At 47.0% G+C, this 15,427-nt stretch overlaps 1 protein-coding gene across 1 annotated transcript in view; it reads left to right on the forward strand.

Moving 5' to 3' along the window:
* The first annotated feature begins 3,039 nt into the window (after nt 1-3,039).
* Nucleotides 3,040-15,427, forward strand: part of PARM1 (prostate androgen-regulated mucin-like protein 1) — a 37,252-nt gene continuing 24,864 nt past the window's right edge. The window contains exon 1 of the mRNA XM_028701742.2: nt 3,040-3,463. Coding sequence (XP_028557575.2) covers nt 3,406-3,463 — 58 coding nt within the window. The 5' untranslated portion in view covers nt 3,040-3,405. The remainder of the gene's footprint in view (nt 3,464-15,427) is intronic.

Consider the following 15,427-nt stretch of genomic DNA (forward strand, 5'->3'; position numbering starts at 1 on the left):
CACACACGACTTCCCTCCTGGCTACAGAATGTTATTTGGGTTCCAGAAATCTGGAGGCAGCATTGCTATTCCGCTTGCAGCTTAAATCAGCAATGACATGACTGGGTGCTGAATCTATGTGAAGCACCTCAGGATGCTCACGGCATGGTGTAGAACTTAAGGCTAAATACTTTATTTTGCAATTTCCTTGGGGGTTTTTTTTTGGAAAGGAAGCTCATGTAGATGAAATATCTTAGGGAGGGGAGCAGAATTTAACTTCCCTCCTCACATTTAAAGTATTCTCCAATTTTTGCTCAGTTCGTCCTCCCTTTTGCCTCACCCCCCGCTGCACTGTCAGTATTCTTATTCTTATTTATTATTATTATTAGCTACAGACACTGCAGACCTGACTCTAGGGGCAGCCATCTTTTTTGTAGGCTTCCGTTGAGGAAGAGACATATAAGGCCTGCAGGCTTTGCTTTTCCTATTGAAACAGTGGGGCAGCTTGCAACATATATAAAACCATAATTAAACATTAAAAAACTTTCCTATATGCAGGGCTGCCTTCAGATGGCTCAGGGGTCAGATAGCTTCAAACATTTGTCCGATGAAAATAGGGGCGTCCTAAGGAAAAGAGGGTCATTCCAGAATCAAATCAGAAACCGGGACGGCTTCTGGAAATCCAGGACCGACCCTGGAAAATGGGGAAACTCGGAGGGTCTGCATTTATTTAAGCTAACCTTCCCCATGGAAGTGAGCAAAACCTGTTTCTGAGAAAGCAGGCTGAGAATTGCACTGCTAGACTTAGACAGAAGGTTGTTTAACCTATCTGCCTTAACTTTAGATACAGGGGCAGCTGATATTTTGGGTTCTTTGCTTTCCAAAACAGATGACGCAGCAGCTTTCAAAAGCAAAACTAAATATATAATCTTGTTTGTGTGGTGGGTCTGTACACCAAACAAACAAGCAGAGCAACCGATAACCTCACAGTAAGGTTTCTATATCCTGTTCTAATCTTGTTGTCTTCATTTCAACTCTGCTTAGCGATATGCGCCTTTCATTCCATGACCTTTAGGTCTCTCTGCTGACAAACCTCCCTGCTTCCCAGTCTACCCACTTTGGTCCATTAAAGTTTATGCCATAATAAAGTGGCCTGTCTTAAAGGTGAAGGGGAGGGTTTTGTTGTTTTTCCTTCAACAGACAAATATAGGGCCACCCCTCTGGAATTCCAAGGCGTTTGTTTCCACAAATCAGGACTGCGGTCACGATTTTGTAAACTGCAAAACGAAACCACATTCCACATTCGCTTGTGATCACTGTTGCTTTTGTTCGGCTAATTGTGTATTTTAAAAGTGCCCAGTGTTTTGGGAGCAGGCAAGGCTGCGATTCATAGCAACACCAGGAGCAGATCATAGTATTTTGGTGAACGAGATGAATCTGCACACACACACACCATACATTTAAAACATACTACCCCTCCCAACAATCCTGTGAACCAGGGGTAGGCAACCTAAGGCCCAGGGGCCGGATGCGGCCCAATCGCCTTCTAAATCCAGCCTGTAGACAGTCTGGGAATCAGCGTATTTTTACATGAGTATACAGTGGTACCTCGGGTTATATACGCTTCAGGTTACATACACTTTAGGTTACAGTCTCCAGTAACCCAGAAATAGTGCTTCAGGTTAAGAACTTTGCTTCAGGATGAGAACAGAAATCGTGCTCCGGTGGCGTGGCGGCAGCAGGAGGCCCCATTAGCTAAAGTGGTGCTTCAGGTTAAGAACAGTTTCCGGTTAAGTACGGACCTCTGGAACGAATTAAGTACTTAACCCGAGGTACCACTGTAATGTGTCCTTTTATTTAAAATGCATCTCTGGGTTATTTGTGGGGCATAGGAATTCGTTCCTATTTTCCCCCAAAAAATGTAGTCCGGCCCACCACATGGTCTGAAGGATGGTGGACCGGCCCACAGCTGAAAAAGGTTGCTGACCCCTGCTCTGAACCCTAATTTACCATTCATGGACCTACAATTCTAGCACCTTTATCAAACTACAGTTCTGATCATTATTTTTTTAGGGTGGGCGAGTGTCTGGTGTGTCCTGAATCTTGCAAACGGACATCTTTGTTTAAAACGTTGGCATGTCTGCTATTTTGACTAGATGTATTTAATGTATGAGGGACGCGGGTGGCGCTGTGGGTTAAACCACAGAGCCTAGGGCTTGCCGATCAGAAGGTCAGCGGTTCGAATCCCCACGACGGGGTGAGCTCACGTTGCTCGGTCCCTACTCCTGCCCACCTAGCAGTTCAAAAGCACATGAAGTGCAAGTAGATAAATAGGTACCACTCCGGCGGGAAGGTAAATGGCGTTTCCGTGCGCTGCTCTGGTTCGCCAGAAGCGGCTTAGTCATGCTGGCCACATGACCTGGAAGCTGTACGCCGGCTCCCTCGGCCAATAAAGCGAGATGAGCACCGCAACCCGAGAGTCGTTCACAACTGGACTTAAGTGTCAGGGGTCCTTTACCTTTATGCACAAGGCAGTTTACAAGATGAAGAACCAACAAAATAAATAGAACACATCTTACAACAGTCTGTCCCAATACAAACAAGTCAATAATAAAAAATATGACTTAAAATAAACAACAATATTCAACAATTCATTAGAATATAATAATACACAATAAAATAAATTCTCAAAATACCGGCAAACAATAATTAAAGAGAAATCACCCTCAAACATTATTTTAAATAATTACTAAATTATTATCAGCAGAAACAACAGCCTCAAATTCCTGCATTGCAGGGGGCTGGACTAGATGATCCTCAGGGTCCCTTCCAAATCTACATTTCTAGGATTCTATTGTTTGTAAGCCGCTTTGGCATTTATTTGAATGAAAAGCGGCACAGAAACTGAATCAATCAATCAATCAATCAATCCAGTGGTCAGGTCCCGGGGCAGTGGGGGGCAAAGAGAAGCCCGCTTGCCCTTGGGAAGATGGTTCTTCCGATCCTCTCCGCCTGGCGTCTCCTTTCCCCTCTCCAGGTTCCCATGGGGCTTCCAATAGGCGAGCGCGGCGCTTAAGCCTGCGCGCAACGCCCAGCAGGGGCCGCCCTGAAGCCGAGCGAGGGCCGGCTGCAGCAGCAGCAGCGGCGGCTAAAGGGGAGGCGAGAAGTCAGCGGACGAGTCCCGGGGAAGGGAGGAGGAGCAGGAGGAGAAGGAGGCGTTGCACTGCAGCACCAGCAGCTCCGGACCAGAGAGGAAGGAGAGGGGAGAGAGAGAAAGACGCGCGCTCCTCGAAGCAGCCGGAGGAAGTGCCGCCGGCTCCGGATCGCAGCAGCTCCTCTGCCCGCCAAGGCCGTCTCCAAGCGGGGCGCCAAAGCTCCCCACCCTCCCGGCGCCGCGGTCCCCCCGTGCGCAACAGGGCGCGCGTCATGGCGCACCGGGGTGGCCGGGCGCTCGCCGCCTTCCTCCTCGCTGTCACGGCGGCAGGTAAGCGCGGCGGGGGCTGGAAAGTCAGCAGCGCGCTCCGAGCCTTCCCTCTCTTTTTCAAAAAGCCAGGCTTGCCGTCCTTAACCCCGCTTTTCCTTAGGAGGGAGAGAGGCGCGCAGAAGGCGACGCGACTCGCTTTCTTGGGTAGGCAGGGGGAGCGCTGCGCTCTTGGGAGGCGTCGGTACCGGCTTGGAAGCGCACGAGGGGGGCGGCAGAGACCAGAAATACCAAACTGGGTGGAAGGAGCCGTCTGGAGGTCCCCGGGGGAAATGTAGATTTCTTTACGCGCGCCTTTCCTTCCCCCAAAGAGCGCGAGGACCAGATTTCCAAGCGCAACGTTTTGGGCTCGATCGGGCTGCAGTCCCTAAAGCACTTGCGCTTGAAAGTATGGGACGCTGAAACCAAGGGCGCTTACTTGCGAGTAAACAGGGCCAGGGGATGCCAGTGAACAGGGCAATAGTTAGAAGCCGATGGTTTGCATTTGAAGGGATGGTTTGGAGTGAATGTGGCCAGGCCCATCATCTCTCCGGGTTCCTCGAAGGAGGGTGCGCGCGTGTCCTCGTGGACAGGGGTGGGGCACTTATCGTCAAATATTTGGCGGAGAAAGAGGAGAGGTGGTGTGGAAAATCGAAACTTAAGCGTTGCAAAGGTGGCTCTCTTGCTGGTGAGAGCAGGAATATGAAGCAAAGGCTGCCCAGAGTTTTACTCAGCAAATTGCAATGGACACGGGGGTTTATTTCGTCTGTTAGGTAGGTATGGCTAAGTTGGCTGCCTCCTTGTCATGGGATAGCAACTAAGAAGCAAAGGGTTAAAAAAAGTCCCTAATTTTCCCTTTTATGAAGTGTCAAGAGTTGTATACCTGTGAAAAGTTGAGCTGGGGGGCGCAGTCATTAATAGCAGAGGGCTATTTCATAACTTTTGTAAAAGCCTACATCTAAAGTGACTGCGTCCAACATATATTTGCAAATGCACCTATTGCTTTGGCGTGTTAGTTGAAAAGCCAGGATTGGCTGCACGTCAAGTATTAATTGGGTGGCAAACTCACTTAGCTGCTGTTTATTCCATTTATACATGGATCAGTGCCACAGTTAGCTTCTTTCCTTGTGTTGCTACAAATATCCTATCCTTAAACCCAGATCAGTTTTCAAAATATTCATTAGGCTATTTAAAATGCTATACTTAAACATACCAGATACCTATGCAAACCATATAACTGTAAATAAATCCCTTTTAGAACCATGACATTTTAGAGTTTGGAGATCATTGCAGACGGTTGGACTAGACGACTACCATTCTATGAATCTGTAACTCCCTATTTAGTGTACAGTGGTGCCTCACAAGACGAAATTAATCCGTTCCGCGGGTCTCTTTGTCTTGCGGTTTTTTCGTCTTGCGAAGCACGGCTATTAGCGGCTTAGCGGCTATAAGAAAAAGGAAACAAACTCGCAAGAACTCGCAAGACGTTTCGTCTTGCGAAGCAATCCCATAGGGAAATTCGTCTTGCGGAACGACTCAAAAAACGGAAAAACCTTTTGTCTAGCGAGTTTTTCGTCTTGCGAGGCATTCGTCTTGCGGGGCACCACTGTACTTCTGAGAAAACATGAGTAAATCCTAACATAAAATATTAGCATTGCACTGCATGATTTCCGTAATTGGTTAACAGTAGTAGTCACAACATCACCCAGAAATAGTGGGCAAACAACATTCAACTCTTCATCACGTAGGGCAGGCATAGTACAGCAGCACAAACAGAGCTGTGAAGACTGTATTCCATGAGCTAAAAAAATATTGTACCCATGTTGTCCCATTTCTCTTCCAGTTTCTTTGGTGATCCTTTTGTTTACACATGGGTTCACCATTCCCTTTGGCATCCTGTCTCCGCCACCACTTTTTTTGTTTCGTAGAGATTCCATGCTGGGAAAGCTGAATTGTAACCTATAGGTAAAGGTAAAGGACCCCTGACAGTTAAGTCCGGTCGCGGACGACTCTGGGGTTGCAGCACTCATCTCGCTTTACAGGCCGAGGGAGCCGGCGGTTGTCCTCAGGCAGTTTTTCTGGGTCATGCGCCCAGCATGTCTAAGCCATTTCTGGCGAAACCAGAACAGCGCACAGAAACGCCGTTTACCTTCCCGCCTATACCTTACCTCTTTATCTACTTGCACTCTGACGTGCTTTCGAACTGCTAGGTTGGCAGGAGCTGGGACTGAGCAACGGGAGCTCACCCCGTCGCGGGGATTCGAACCGCCAACCTTCCAATTGGCAAGCTTTAGGCTCAGTGGTTTAGACCACAGCACCACCCACATCCTACTGCCACCTGCATCCCATAACCTATAGATTATGCCTATTGGATAAATGTGCCTAAATCTCTTCCTGCTTCCCCTCACCATTTCTTCTTCTTTTTCATAATTTTTTTGGCTCATGCAAACCTTGATGAAGGATGAAAAACTAAACCCCCAAACACTGGAGTGCCTCCCCCAAATACCAGGAAAACCTTTCCAGCAACTCCTTGGACTTCTGAGATTTTAATAGGTGTTGCCTGCATACTTCCAAGCACACTGCTCCATAAGGGTTAGAGATTTGCCTTAAAAGGTGGGGTGAAGACTGCAGTCCTATACACACTTACCTGAGGATACATTACACTGAACTCAGTGGAACTAGCTTTTGAGTCAACAAAGCTGACTTCAAGCTCTCAGTACCATATTATTGGGCTTTTATGTGCAACTTTAGAGGGAAGCAGGCTGGCTGCCACAGGCTGAGTTCTTCAAGTCACAGGAAAACTCAAGAGAGAGCAAAATTTATTTGGTCTGAAGTACAGTGGTACAGTCAGGACGTGGGTGGCGCTGTGGGTAAAAGCTCAGCGCCTAGGACTTGCCGATCGCATGGTCGGCGGTTCAAATCCCCGCGGCGGGGTGCGCTCCCGTTGCTCGGTCCCAGCGCCTGCCAACCTAGCAGTTCGAAAGCACTCCCGGGTGCAAGTAGATAAATAGGTACCGCTTACTAGCGGGAAGGTAAACGGCGTTCCGTGTGCTGCGCTGGCTCGCCAGATGCAGCTTTGTCACGCTGGCCACGTGACCCGGAAGTGTCTGCGGACAGCGCTGGCTCCCGGCCTCTTGAGTGAGATGGGCGCACAACCCTAGAGTCTGTCAAGACTGGCCCGTACGGGCAGGGGTACCTTTACCTTTTTTACAGTGGTACCTTGGTTATCAAACCTAATGCATTCCAGGAGTCCGTTCGACTCCCGGAACCATTCGAAGACCAAGGTGTGAGTTCTGATTGGCTGCAGAAGCTTCCTGCACTCAGTTGGATGTTGGCTTCGGAAAGACGTTTGCAAACTGGAACACTCACTTCCGGGTTTGCAGCGTTTGGGATCCGATTTGTTCAGGAGCCAAGCCGTTTGACAACCAAGGTGCCACTGTATTGGAGTGGTTCGGGCCAGCCAGCCCCAGAAATGGAGTTTCTCCCAAGCAGTACTAAAAGATTGGTTCACTTTGTATTGGAAGTTTCACGCAGTTTATCTTTTATATATATATATATATATATATATATATATATATATTTGCTTTCGTAGATTTTCACGGGTACAGGAATGCAGGTTTTGGTGTCCTCGGGTGTCTTCCCGTGTAAAAGTTGGGGTGTCTAGGCGACGTTTCGACGAGGTCTCACTCGTCATCTTCAGGCTGGTGCTTTCGGCTTCTTGTTACTGGAACAGAGCAGGATCTCAGTGTTTGAGTTCCTATAAATACTGTTGAGGAGGTGTGGCCTCTAATGTTCTTGGGCAGAGAGGAAGTTCCCAGGCTAGTGTGCCTTTTCTTCTTTTGTTTCTTAATTACTTGAGGGATATCTTGAGTGATTTCTTGAGTTGTATCCTGAGTACCACTTAGGTGGGTCATTAGGTGTGGATTAGTTGCTAAAGCCTTTGTGTCTTGACCTCTTGAACTTTGTGAAGAGTTTTTCTGGGAAGATGGTTGTACTGCATTTTGTTGTGCTCTGGCTTGGCTTCGTGTATAGGGGCGAGCTGTGGTTTTGTGGTCTGTGCCAGCCAGATCTGTGTAGGGATTGCAGGGGGGTGCAGCATCCGGAGGTGCCACCATGGTTTGGCTACTGGATGGTATCTGTAATTCATCTGTGGAGAGGGTCTGGGTTTGGGTCTGGTGTGGTTGATTGGTGATGGCGTTCTGTGTGCCTCTGGCTCTGGTGTCAGTTTTTGTGGGGAGGGCTAATTTCCAGATGTCTGGCAAGCGGGATGTGTCGTCACGCTTGTTCATGTTGTGAGGGTGTTTCTCTATCTCGATGGCTTCCATGATTATTCTCTTGTGGTGATGTTCCATGTTAAAGAGCAATTTGGAATCTGCAAAATTAATTTCGTGTCCTGTTTCTTTCATGTGTTGGAAAAGAGAGGAAGTGGACAAACTAACAGACGAATAAATGCACGTATCGCAGAACACAAGAATGCCGTCAAAAAAGAAGAAAAAACTTCCTCTCTTTTCCAACACATGAAAGAAACAGGACACGAAATTAATTTTGCAGATTCCAAATTGCTCTTTAACATGGAACATCACCACAAGAGAATAATCATGGAAGCCATCGAGATAGAGAAACACCCTCACAACATGAACAAGCGTGACGACACATCCCGCTTGCCAGACATCTGGAAATTAGCCCTCCCCACAAAAACTGACACCAGAGCCAGAGGCACACAGAACGCCATCACCAATCAACCACACCAGACCCAAACCCAGACCCTCTCCACAGATGAATTACAGATACCATCCAGTAGCCAAACCATGTTGGCACCTCCGGATGCTGCACCCCCCTGCAATCCCTACACAGATCTGGCTGGCACAGACCACAAAACCACAGCTCGCCCCTATACACGAAGCCAAGCCAGAGCACAACAAAATGCAGTACAACCATCTTCCCAGAAAAACTCTTCACAAAGTTCAAGAGGTCAAGACACAAAGGCTTTAGCAACTAATCCACACCTAATGACCCACCTAAGTGGTACTCAGGATACAACTCAAGAAATCACTCAAGATATCCCTCAAGTAATTAAGAAACAAAAGAAGAAAAGGCACACTAGCCTGGGAACTTCCTCTCTGCCCAAGAACATTAGAGGCCACACCTCCTCAACAGTATTTATAGGAACTCAAACACTGAGATCCTGCTCTGTTCCAGTAACAAGAAGCCGAAAGCACCAGCCTGAAGATGACGAGTGAGACCTCGTCGAAACGTCGCCTAGACACCCCAACTTTTACACGGGAAGACACCCGAGGACACCAAAACCTGCATATATATATATATATATATATATATATATATATATATATATATATATATTATTTATTAAAGATTTTAAACATTATCACCAAACACATATAGACCCATCCCCAAAATACAATAGACAAAAAGAAAAGAGACAAGAAAAAGAAACAGACAAAAATTACATACAACGTCAAAATCAACTTCTTGATAACCATACTTTCTTCACCTTTTTGGACTTCCTCACGTCCCCCGTTCCTGCGTTCCAAATTTATAAAGTTCTAGACAGCAAATTATCCCCTTTTTTCAATTCTTATTTTGTATTTTTCCAATATTATGTCTCTAGTATAAATTACTTTAACCAAAAATTTAAATATAAAATAATTTAATACGTAATATTAACCCAAAATTTAATTTTTTCTCCAATTTCACCTGTTCTCATATTCCTTTCAACTGGCTTACGGGTGCCATGTTATTTTCGTTCTTGCATCTTTCTTAACATTCATACAATTTACAATGTTTTTGTAGGTAGTCCTTGAATTTCTTCCAATCCTCTTCCACTGCTTCTTCTCCCAGGTCGCGGATTCTGCCAGTCATTTCTGCTAATTCCATATAGTCTATCAGTTAGTTTCACGCAGTTTATCAGGTCAGTTGCCGTCACCAAAGCAATTTGCCTTCAGGGTCCAAAAATAGTAAAATTCCATTGCTCACCGAAGGTGCAAAGTACGCAACCATGAGATGTTTTTTCCCCTTAAGAAACAGGGGATAGATGTCTTGGCCTACCTACAACATCCAGTAAATAATTGAAAGCAGCCAGTGTTACAGCAGAAGGTCAAAATGTTCAACATACGATTCGGAGAATTACCTTTACAGAGTAACTCAGTACAAGATTTTGTTCTTGAAGGGAGCTTGGGAGAGGGATGACGCCTTGCTCGCTGGTTGGCAGAACTGCCACAGCGTCAGAGAGAGGCAAGGCTGGGATCTTTAACAGATGTGTAAAAGAAGGAATTTGGGCAACTCCTGCAGCCAAGCTGGTGCCAAATGTCTTGCTCTACTTTCCTTTGAACCACATCAGAAAGGACGAGAGGGGGTGGGTCATGTCATCTGGGCAGCCCAGGACCTCCAGACACACTGACCAGACCTGCGCCCGGGGGAGGTCATTTCAGTGCTGCTAGTGCAGCAGTTTGGCTTCACCCTCGGAGGCGCACTCCATTGTCTCCTGAGATGCCAGCAAGTGGATTTATACTGGACCATCCCCACAATAGGACGCGGGTGGCGCTGTGGGTTAAACCACAGAGCCTAGGACTTGCCGATCAGAAGGTCAGCGGTTCAAATCCCGATGATGGGGTGAGCTCCCGTTGCTCGGTCCCTGCTCCTGCCAACCTAACAGTTCGAAAGCATGTCAAAGTGCAAGTAGATAAATAGGTACCACTCCGGCAGGAAGGTAAACGGCGTTTCCGTGCGCTGCTCTGGTTCACCAGAAGCGGCTTAGTCATGCTGGCCAAAAGACCTGGAAGCTGTATGCCGGCTCCCTCGGCCAATGAGCGCCGCAATCCCAGAGTCGGCCATGACTGGACCTAATGGTCAGGGGTCCCTTTACCTTTTATCCCCACAATATTCCACTTCATTGGTTTTCCTGCTACGTTCCCCCAGGTTAACCATGTTCCTGCTGTCAAGAGGGCCGTAATTGCACCGTACAGTCTTCCTCACACTCTACAATTTAGCTAAACACAGTCACAAGCAGCTCGCTCTAAACAAGTCGCTGAACTTGTTTGGGGCTGCAAGCTGTCTCCAAGGCAGCACCATCAAAGCTGTGCTTTTCGTTTTCCCAGTGCCCGCTTTCTGGATCTTTTCGACAGCAGTGGCAGGCGACGTCTCCCAATTCTAATGCTTGTTGTTGCATGGTTTTGTGGTTGCCTGGAAACAGAAAGGCTTTTCTTCTTGTTGACATAATTTGCGATAATTTGCCCTTTCCTTTGTTCCTGCAGTATTTATTGTTGTATAAAACAACCTGGGGACCCGGGACTTTTAAGCGAGTCTTGGGACAAGCCCAGCTTGATGAAAGGTATCCAGCAGCTTCCACCGTCACAAAGTATTTTGCAAGCTCGCTTGAACCTCGTGCCTTGCTTCAGAGCACAGTTCCTGACAGCACAAGCCCATATGGCACTTTGTCAAATCTTCCTCTCAGATAATCAGCTGCTGTGAGTGGATCACTCTGTCCTTATAAAGTCATACTTCGGGTTACAGACACTTCGGGTTGCACGTTTTCGGGTTGTGCAACGCGCCGAACCCGGAAGTATCGGAACAGGTTACTTCCGGGTTTCAGCGCATGCGCAGAAGCACTAACTCGTGTTATGCGCAGAAGCGCTGAATCACAACCTGCGCATGCACAGATGCAGTGCTGCGGGTTGCGAACGTTCGCAACCCGAGCGTCCACTGTATTGCGTTCAGGCTTTGTCAGAGATCCAGTTCCATTTTTTTCTTGTTACCATGATGTATGTATAGACACCTGCTGGTGAAGGACAGAATTGTAGGGCTGGAAGGGACCCCCGAGGGTCATCTAGTCCAGCCCCCTGCAATGCAGGAATCTCGACACGCAGCCCCCCATCCATTTGATAACTTTTCATGCACCTGACAAAGTGTGCAGTAAAACAGTTGCACCTTCAGTGTGATTCGGCCTGGGTGAACTCAGCTACGTCAGCCTGGATAGCTCAGTTGGTTAGAGCGTGGTGCTGATAATGCCAAGGTTGCAGGTTCGAGCCCTGCATATTCCTGGATTAATAATAATAAATTTTTATTTATACCCCGCCCTCCCCGGCCAGAGCCAGGCTCAGGGCGGCTAACACTAATAAAATCACAGTAAAAACATAATAGGGGACAAAGGGGGGGGGGGGGGGAGACCAATTTAAAATACAGGTTAAAATGCAATTTAAAATGCAGCCTCATTTTAAAGTAGCTGATAAATCAAGACCATAAGGGGAGGGAAACATAAGGGTCAGACCAAGTCCAAACCAAAGGCCAGGCGGAACAGCTCTGTCTTGCAGGCCCTGCGGAAAGATGTCAAGTCCCGCAGGGCCCTAGTCTCTTGTGACAGAGCGTTCCACCAAGTCGGGGCCAGTGCTGAAAAGGCCCTGGCCCTAGTTGAAACCAATCTAACCTCCTTGAGGCTCGGGACCTCCAAAGTGTTGTTATTTGTGAACCTCAAGGTCCTCCGCGGGGCATACCAGGAGAGGCGGTCCCATAGGGGTTGGACTAGATGTTCTTCCGGATCCCTCCCTACTTCAGTTCTGTGATTGTTTTCGGTTTTCTAAATAATCAAGTTATTTTGCAAAGAGCCATCTCCTTGCAATCCAAAATAGCATTTTTAATCTTTCTCCCCTGGAATTTTGAATAGTTTAAAAGTGGTAGCCTGGATCCCATTCTGGGGTTTAGCTTCAACTCAGTTACTTGTAAGAAGCAGCAGCCGTTTATCACTTACCACCTGACTTTATGGCATCCTCTACATGCTGAATGACTTTTGGCACCATGCAATTCTTGCTTAGTTATCCTGTAACTTTCTAGGTCCAAAATTCACCAAGGAAATTGCAGGCCACTTTAAGGACACCTTAGCCTTTTGTGACGGGACGCGGGTGGCGCTGTGGGTTAAAGCCTCAGCGCCTAGGACTTGCCGATCGAAAGGTCGGCGGTTCGAATCCCCGCGGCAGGGTGCGCTCCCGTCGTTCGGTCCCAGCGCCTGCCAACCTAGCAGTTCGAAAGCACCTTCGGGTGCAAGTAGATAAATAGGGACCGCTTACCAGCGGGAAGGTAAACGGCGTTCCGTGTGCTGCGCTGGCTCGCCAGATGCAGCTTGTCACGCTGGCCACGTGACCCGGAAGTGTCTCCGGACAGCGCTGGCTCCCGGCCTATAGAGTGAGATGAGCGCACAACCCTAGAGTCTGGCAAGACTGGCCTGTACGGGCAGGGGTACCTTTAGCCTTTTGTGAACCTTGCTTGCGTGAAAAGGAGTGCAAACTTTCCTCCTTGGCCCTTACTTACCCGGACAGTGAAAACAGTTTATTGGCTGTAAGTGAGCGTTTATGAGATCAGCAAGGAAACCTGCTGACCCAAGGCTTTGTGTAATTTCTCTTTCCACCGTGACACTTGGATCTTAAGATTTTTATTTTGCCTTAATTTTGTGGAGGGCAAATAGATACCTCTTTCCTTCTTGAACTAGGAAGCCCAGCTCCGACCGCATCTAGTCCGTTGTGACTTGCCTGAAGTAGGAGAAATGAAACGTAACAATGGTACTTCTTTGTTTTGGTTTTTTCTTTCTAAATACAAAACAAAAACCGCTTCTTATACAGTGGTACCTCGGGTTAAGTACAGTGGTACCTCGGGTTACATACGCTTCAGGTTACATACGCTTCAGGTTACAGACTCCGCTAACCCAGAAATAGTACCTCGGGTTAAGAACTTTGCTTCAGGATGAGAACAGAAATCGTGCTCCGGCGGCAGCAGAAGGCCCCATTAGCTAAAGTGTTCCCTCAGGTTAAGAACAGTTTCAGGTTAAGAACGGACCTCCGGAACAAATTAAGTACTTAACCCGAGGTACCACTGTAGTTTAATCTGCCACTCCTCCTTGGTTGGTACAGAATCTTATTTCCATCTGCACAGGTGTGATCCTTCTGACTCCTGTAGAGCTGGGGTACAAATCTGGGGATCCATTTCTGATCGATGACGTCCAGGTTCAGGAAAATAAATAAATCACCATATTTCCTCAATGATAGCCTGTTCCATCTCACCCCCACTACCATCTTGTAATGTATATGTACCCGTATTTTTCGCTCTATAACACGCACCCGACCATAACACGCACATAGTTTTTAGAGGAGGAAAATCCGTAGGCATGCCACCCGTAGGCATTTCCTCCATAACACGTACAGACATTTCCCCTTACTTTCTAGGAGGAAAAAAGTGAGTGTTATGGTGCAAAAAATACGGTATATTATATATACATTAAACAAACATATAAACAAACAAACAAACATATAAACATTATACACACACACACACACACACACACACACACACACAGTGGTACCTCAGGTTAAGTACTTAATTCGTTCCGGAGGTCCGTTCTTAACCTGAAACTGTTCTTAACCTGAAGCACCACTTTAGCTAATGGGGCCTCCTGCTGCTGCTGTGCTGCCACCACCCAATTTCTGTTCTCATCCTGAAGCAAAGTTCTTAACCCGAGGTACTATTTCTGGGTTAGCGGAGCCTGTAACCTGAAGCGTATGTAACCCGAGGTACCACTGTATATATATACATATAGAGAGAGAAAGAGAGAAAGTGACTAGAATCCCAAGTCTACCCAAGATTATTTTCCTCTATATTGAGGTGAGGTGGGTAGCAATTTCTCAGGGGTTGTTTTTTTTTGGTGGGAGGGGGGAGTCACCTGCCATCACCTCTTGACATCTTTTCAGCCCCTGGCAGAATATGTTTTAATTTTACAGGTGTTTCAGCGTTACAAGTTTCCTGCATTGCAGGCGATGGCACTAGGCCAGCGGTTCCCAACCATTTTTTTGGCTATGCCACACCTAAGCATCTCTAAAACCTTGCTGCCACCCCCCACTCCCCGTGACATATAATTCTGATTATTCAAAAAGTGAATAATCCTGTTCACGTAAGGGAAGCCTAAAAGGCCATTCACTGTTAATAACTCATAATAATAACTCATTCTTTAATTCATAACAACTGTTAATAACTCGTTCTTTAATTGCCCCCCCTTAAAAATCAGATTGCTCCCCTATGGGGTGTGTGCCCCATGTTAGGAACCATGGGACTCGGCGACTCAGTTCTATAATTCTATGATCCCATGATGCTAAGTTTCTCATCTGTGGTAGAATTTGCAATGGGTGCTTGTAGCCTGTTGTCAGTTTTACTGTTATAATAATAATATGATAATAATTTATTATTTATACCCCGCCCATCTGGCTGAGTTTCCCCAGCCACTCTAGGCGGCTTTCAATTGAGTGTTAAAAAAAATACAGCGTTGAATATTAAAAACTTCCCTAAACGGGGCTGCCTTCAGGTGTCTTTTAAAGATAAGATAGCTGATTATTTCCTTCACATCTGATGGGAGGGCATTCCACAGGGCGGGGGCCGCTACCGAGAAGGCCCTCTGCCTGGTTCCCTGTAACCTCACTTCTCACAATGAGGGAACCGCCAGAAGGTCCTCAGCGCTGGATCTCAGCGTCCGGGCTGAACGATGGGGGTGGGGACACTCCTTCAGGTAAACAGGACCAAGGCCATTTAGGGCTTTAAAGGTCAGCACCAACACTTTGAATTGTGTTCGGAAACATACTGTTGTGTTTGGTTATCTGTTGACACACTCCTGTTGTCGCTGGGCTTTGGCACGGCTTCTGTAGACTTCTGTGAGTATGTCTTGATGCTAGAGGGAGAGGCATAAAAATATTAAACAGGTAACCTAACTCCTGGGGGCAGTGAGAGATTTTACTTTCTTGGGCTCCATGATCACTGCAGATGGTGACAGCAGCCACGAAATTAAAAGACGCCTGCTTCTTGGGAGAAAAGCAATGACAAACCTAGGCAGCATCTTAAAAAGTAGAGACATCACCTTGCCAACAAAGGTCCATATAGTAAAAGCTATGGTTTTCCCAGTAGTGATGTATGGAAGTGAAAGCTGGACCATAAAGAAGGCTG

The sequence above is a fragment of the Podarcis muralis genome, chromosome 13, assembly GCF_964188315.1.
Source record: "Podarcis muralis chromosome 13, rPodMur119.hap1.1, whole genome shotgun sequence".
Taxonomy (NCBI): Eukaryota; Metazoa; Chordata; class Lepidosauria; order Squamata; family Lacertidae; genus Podarcis; species Podarcis muralis.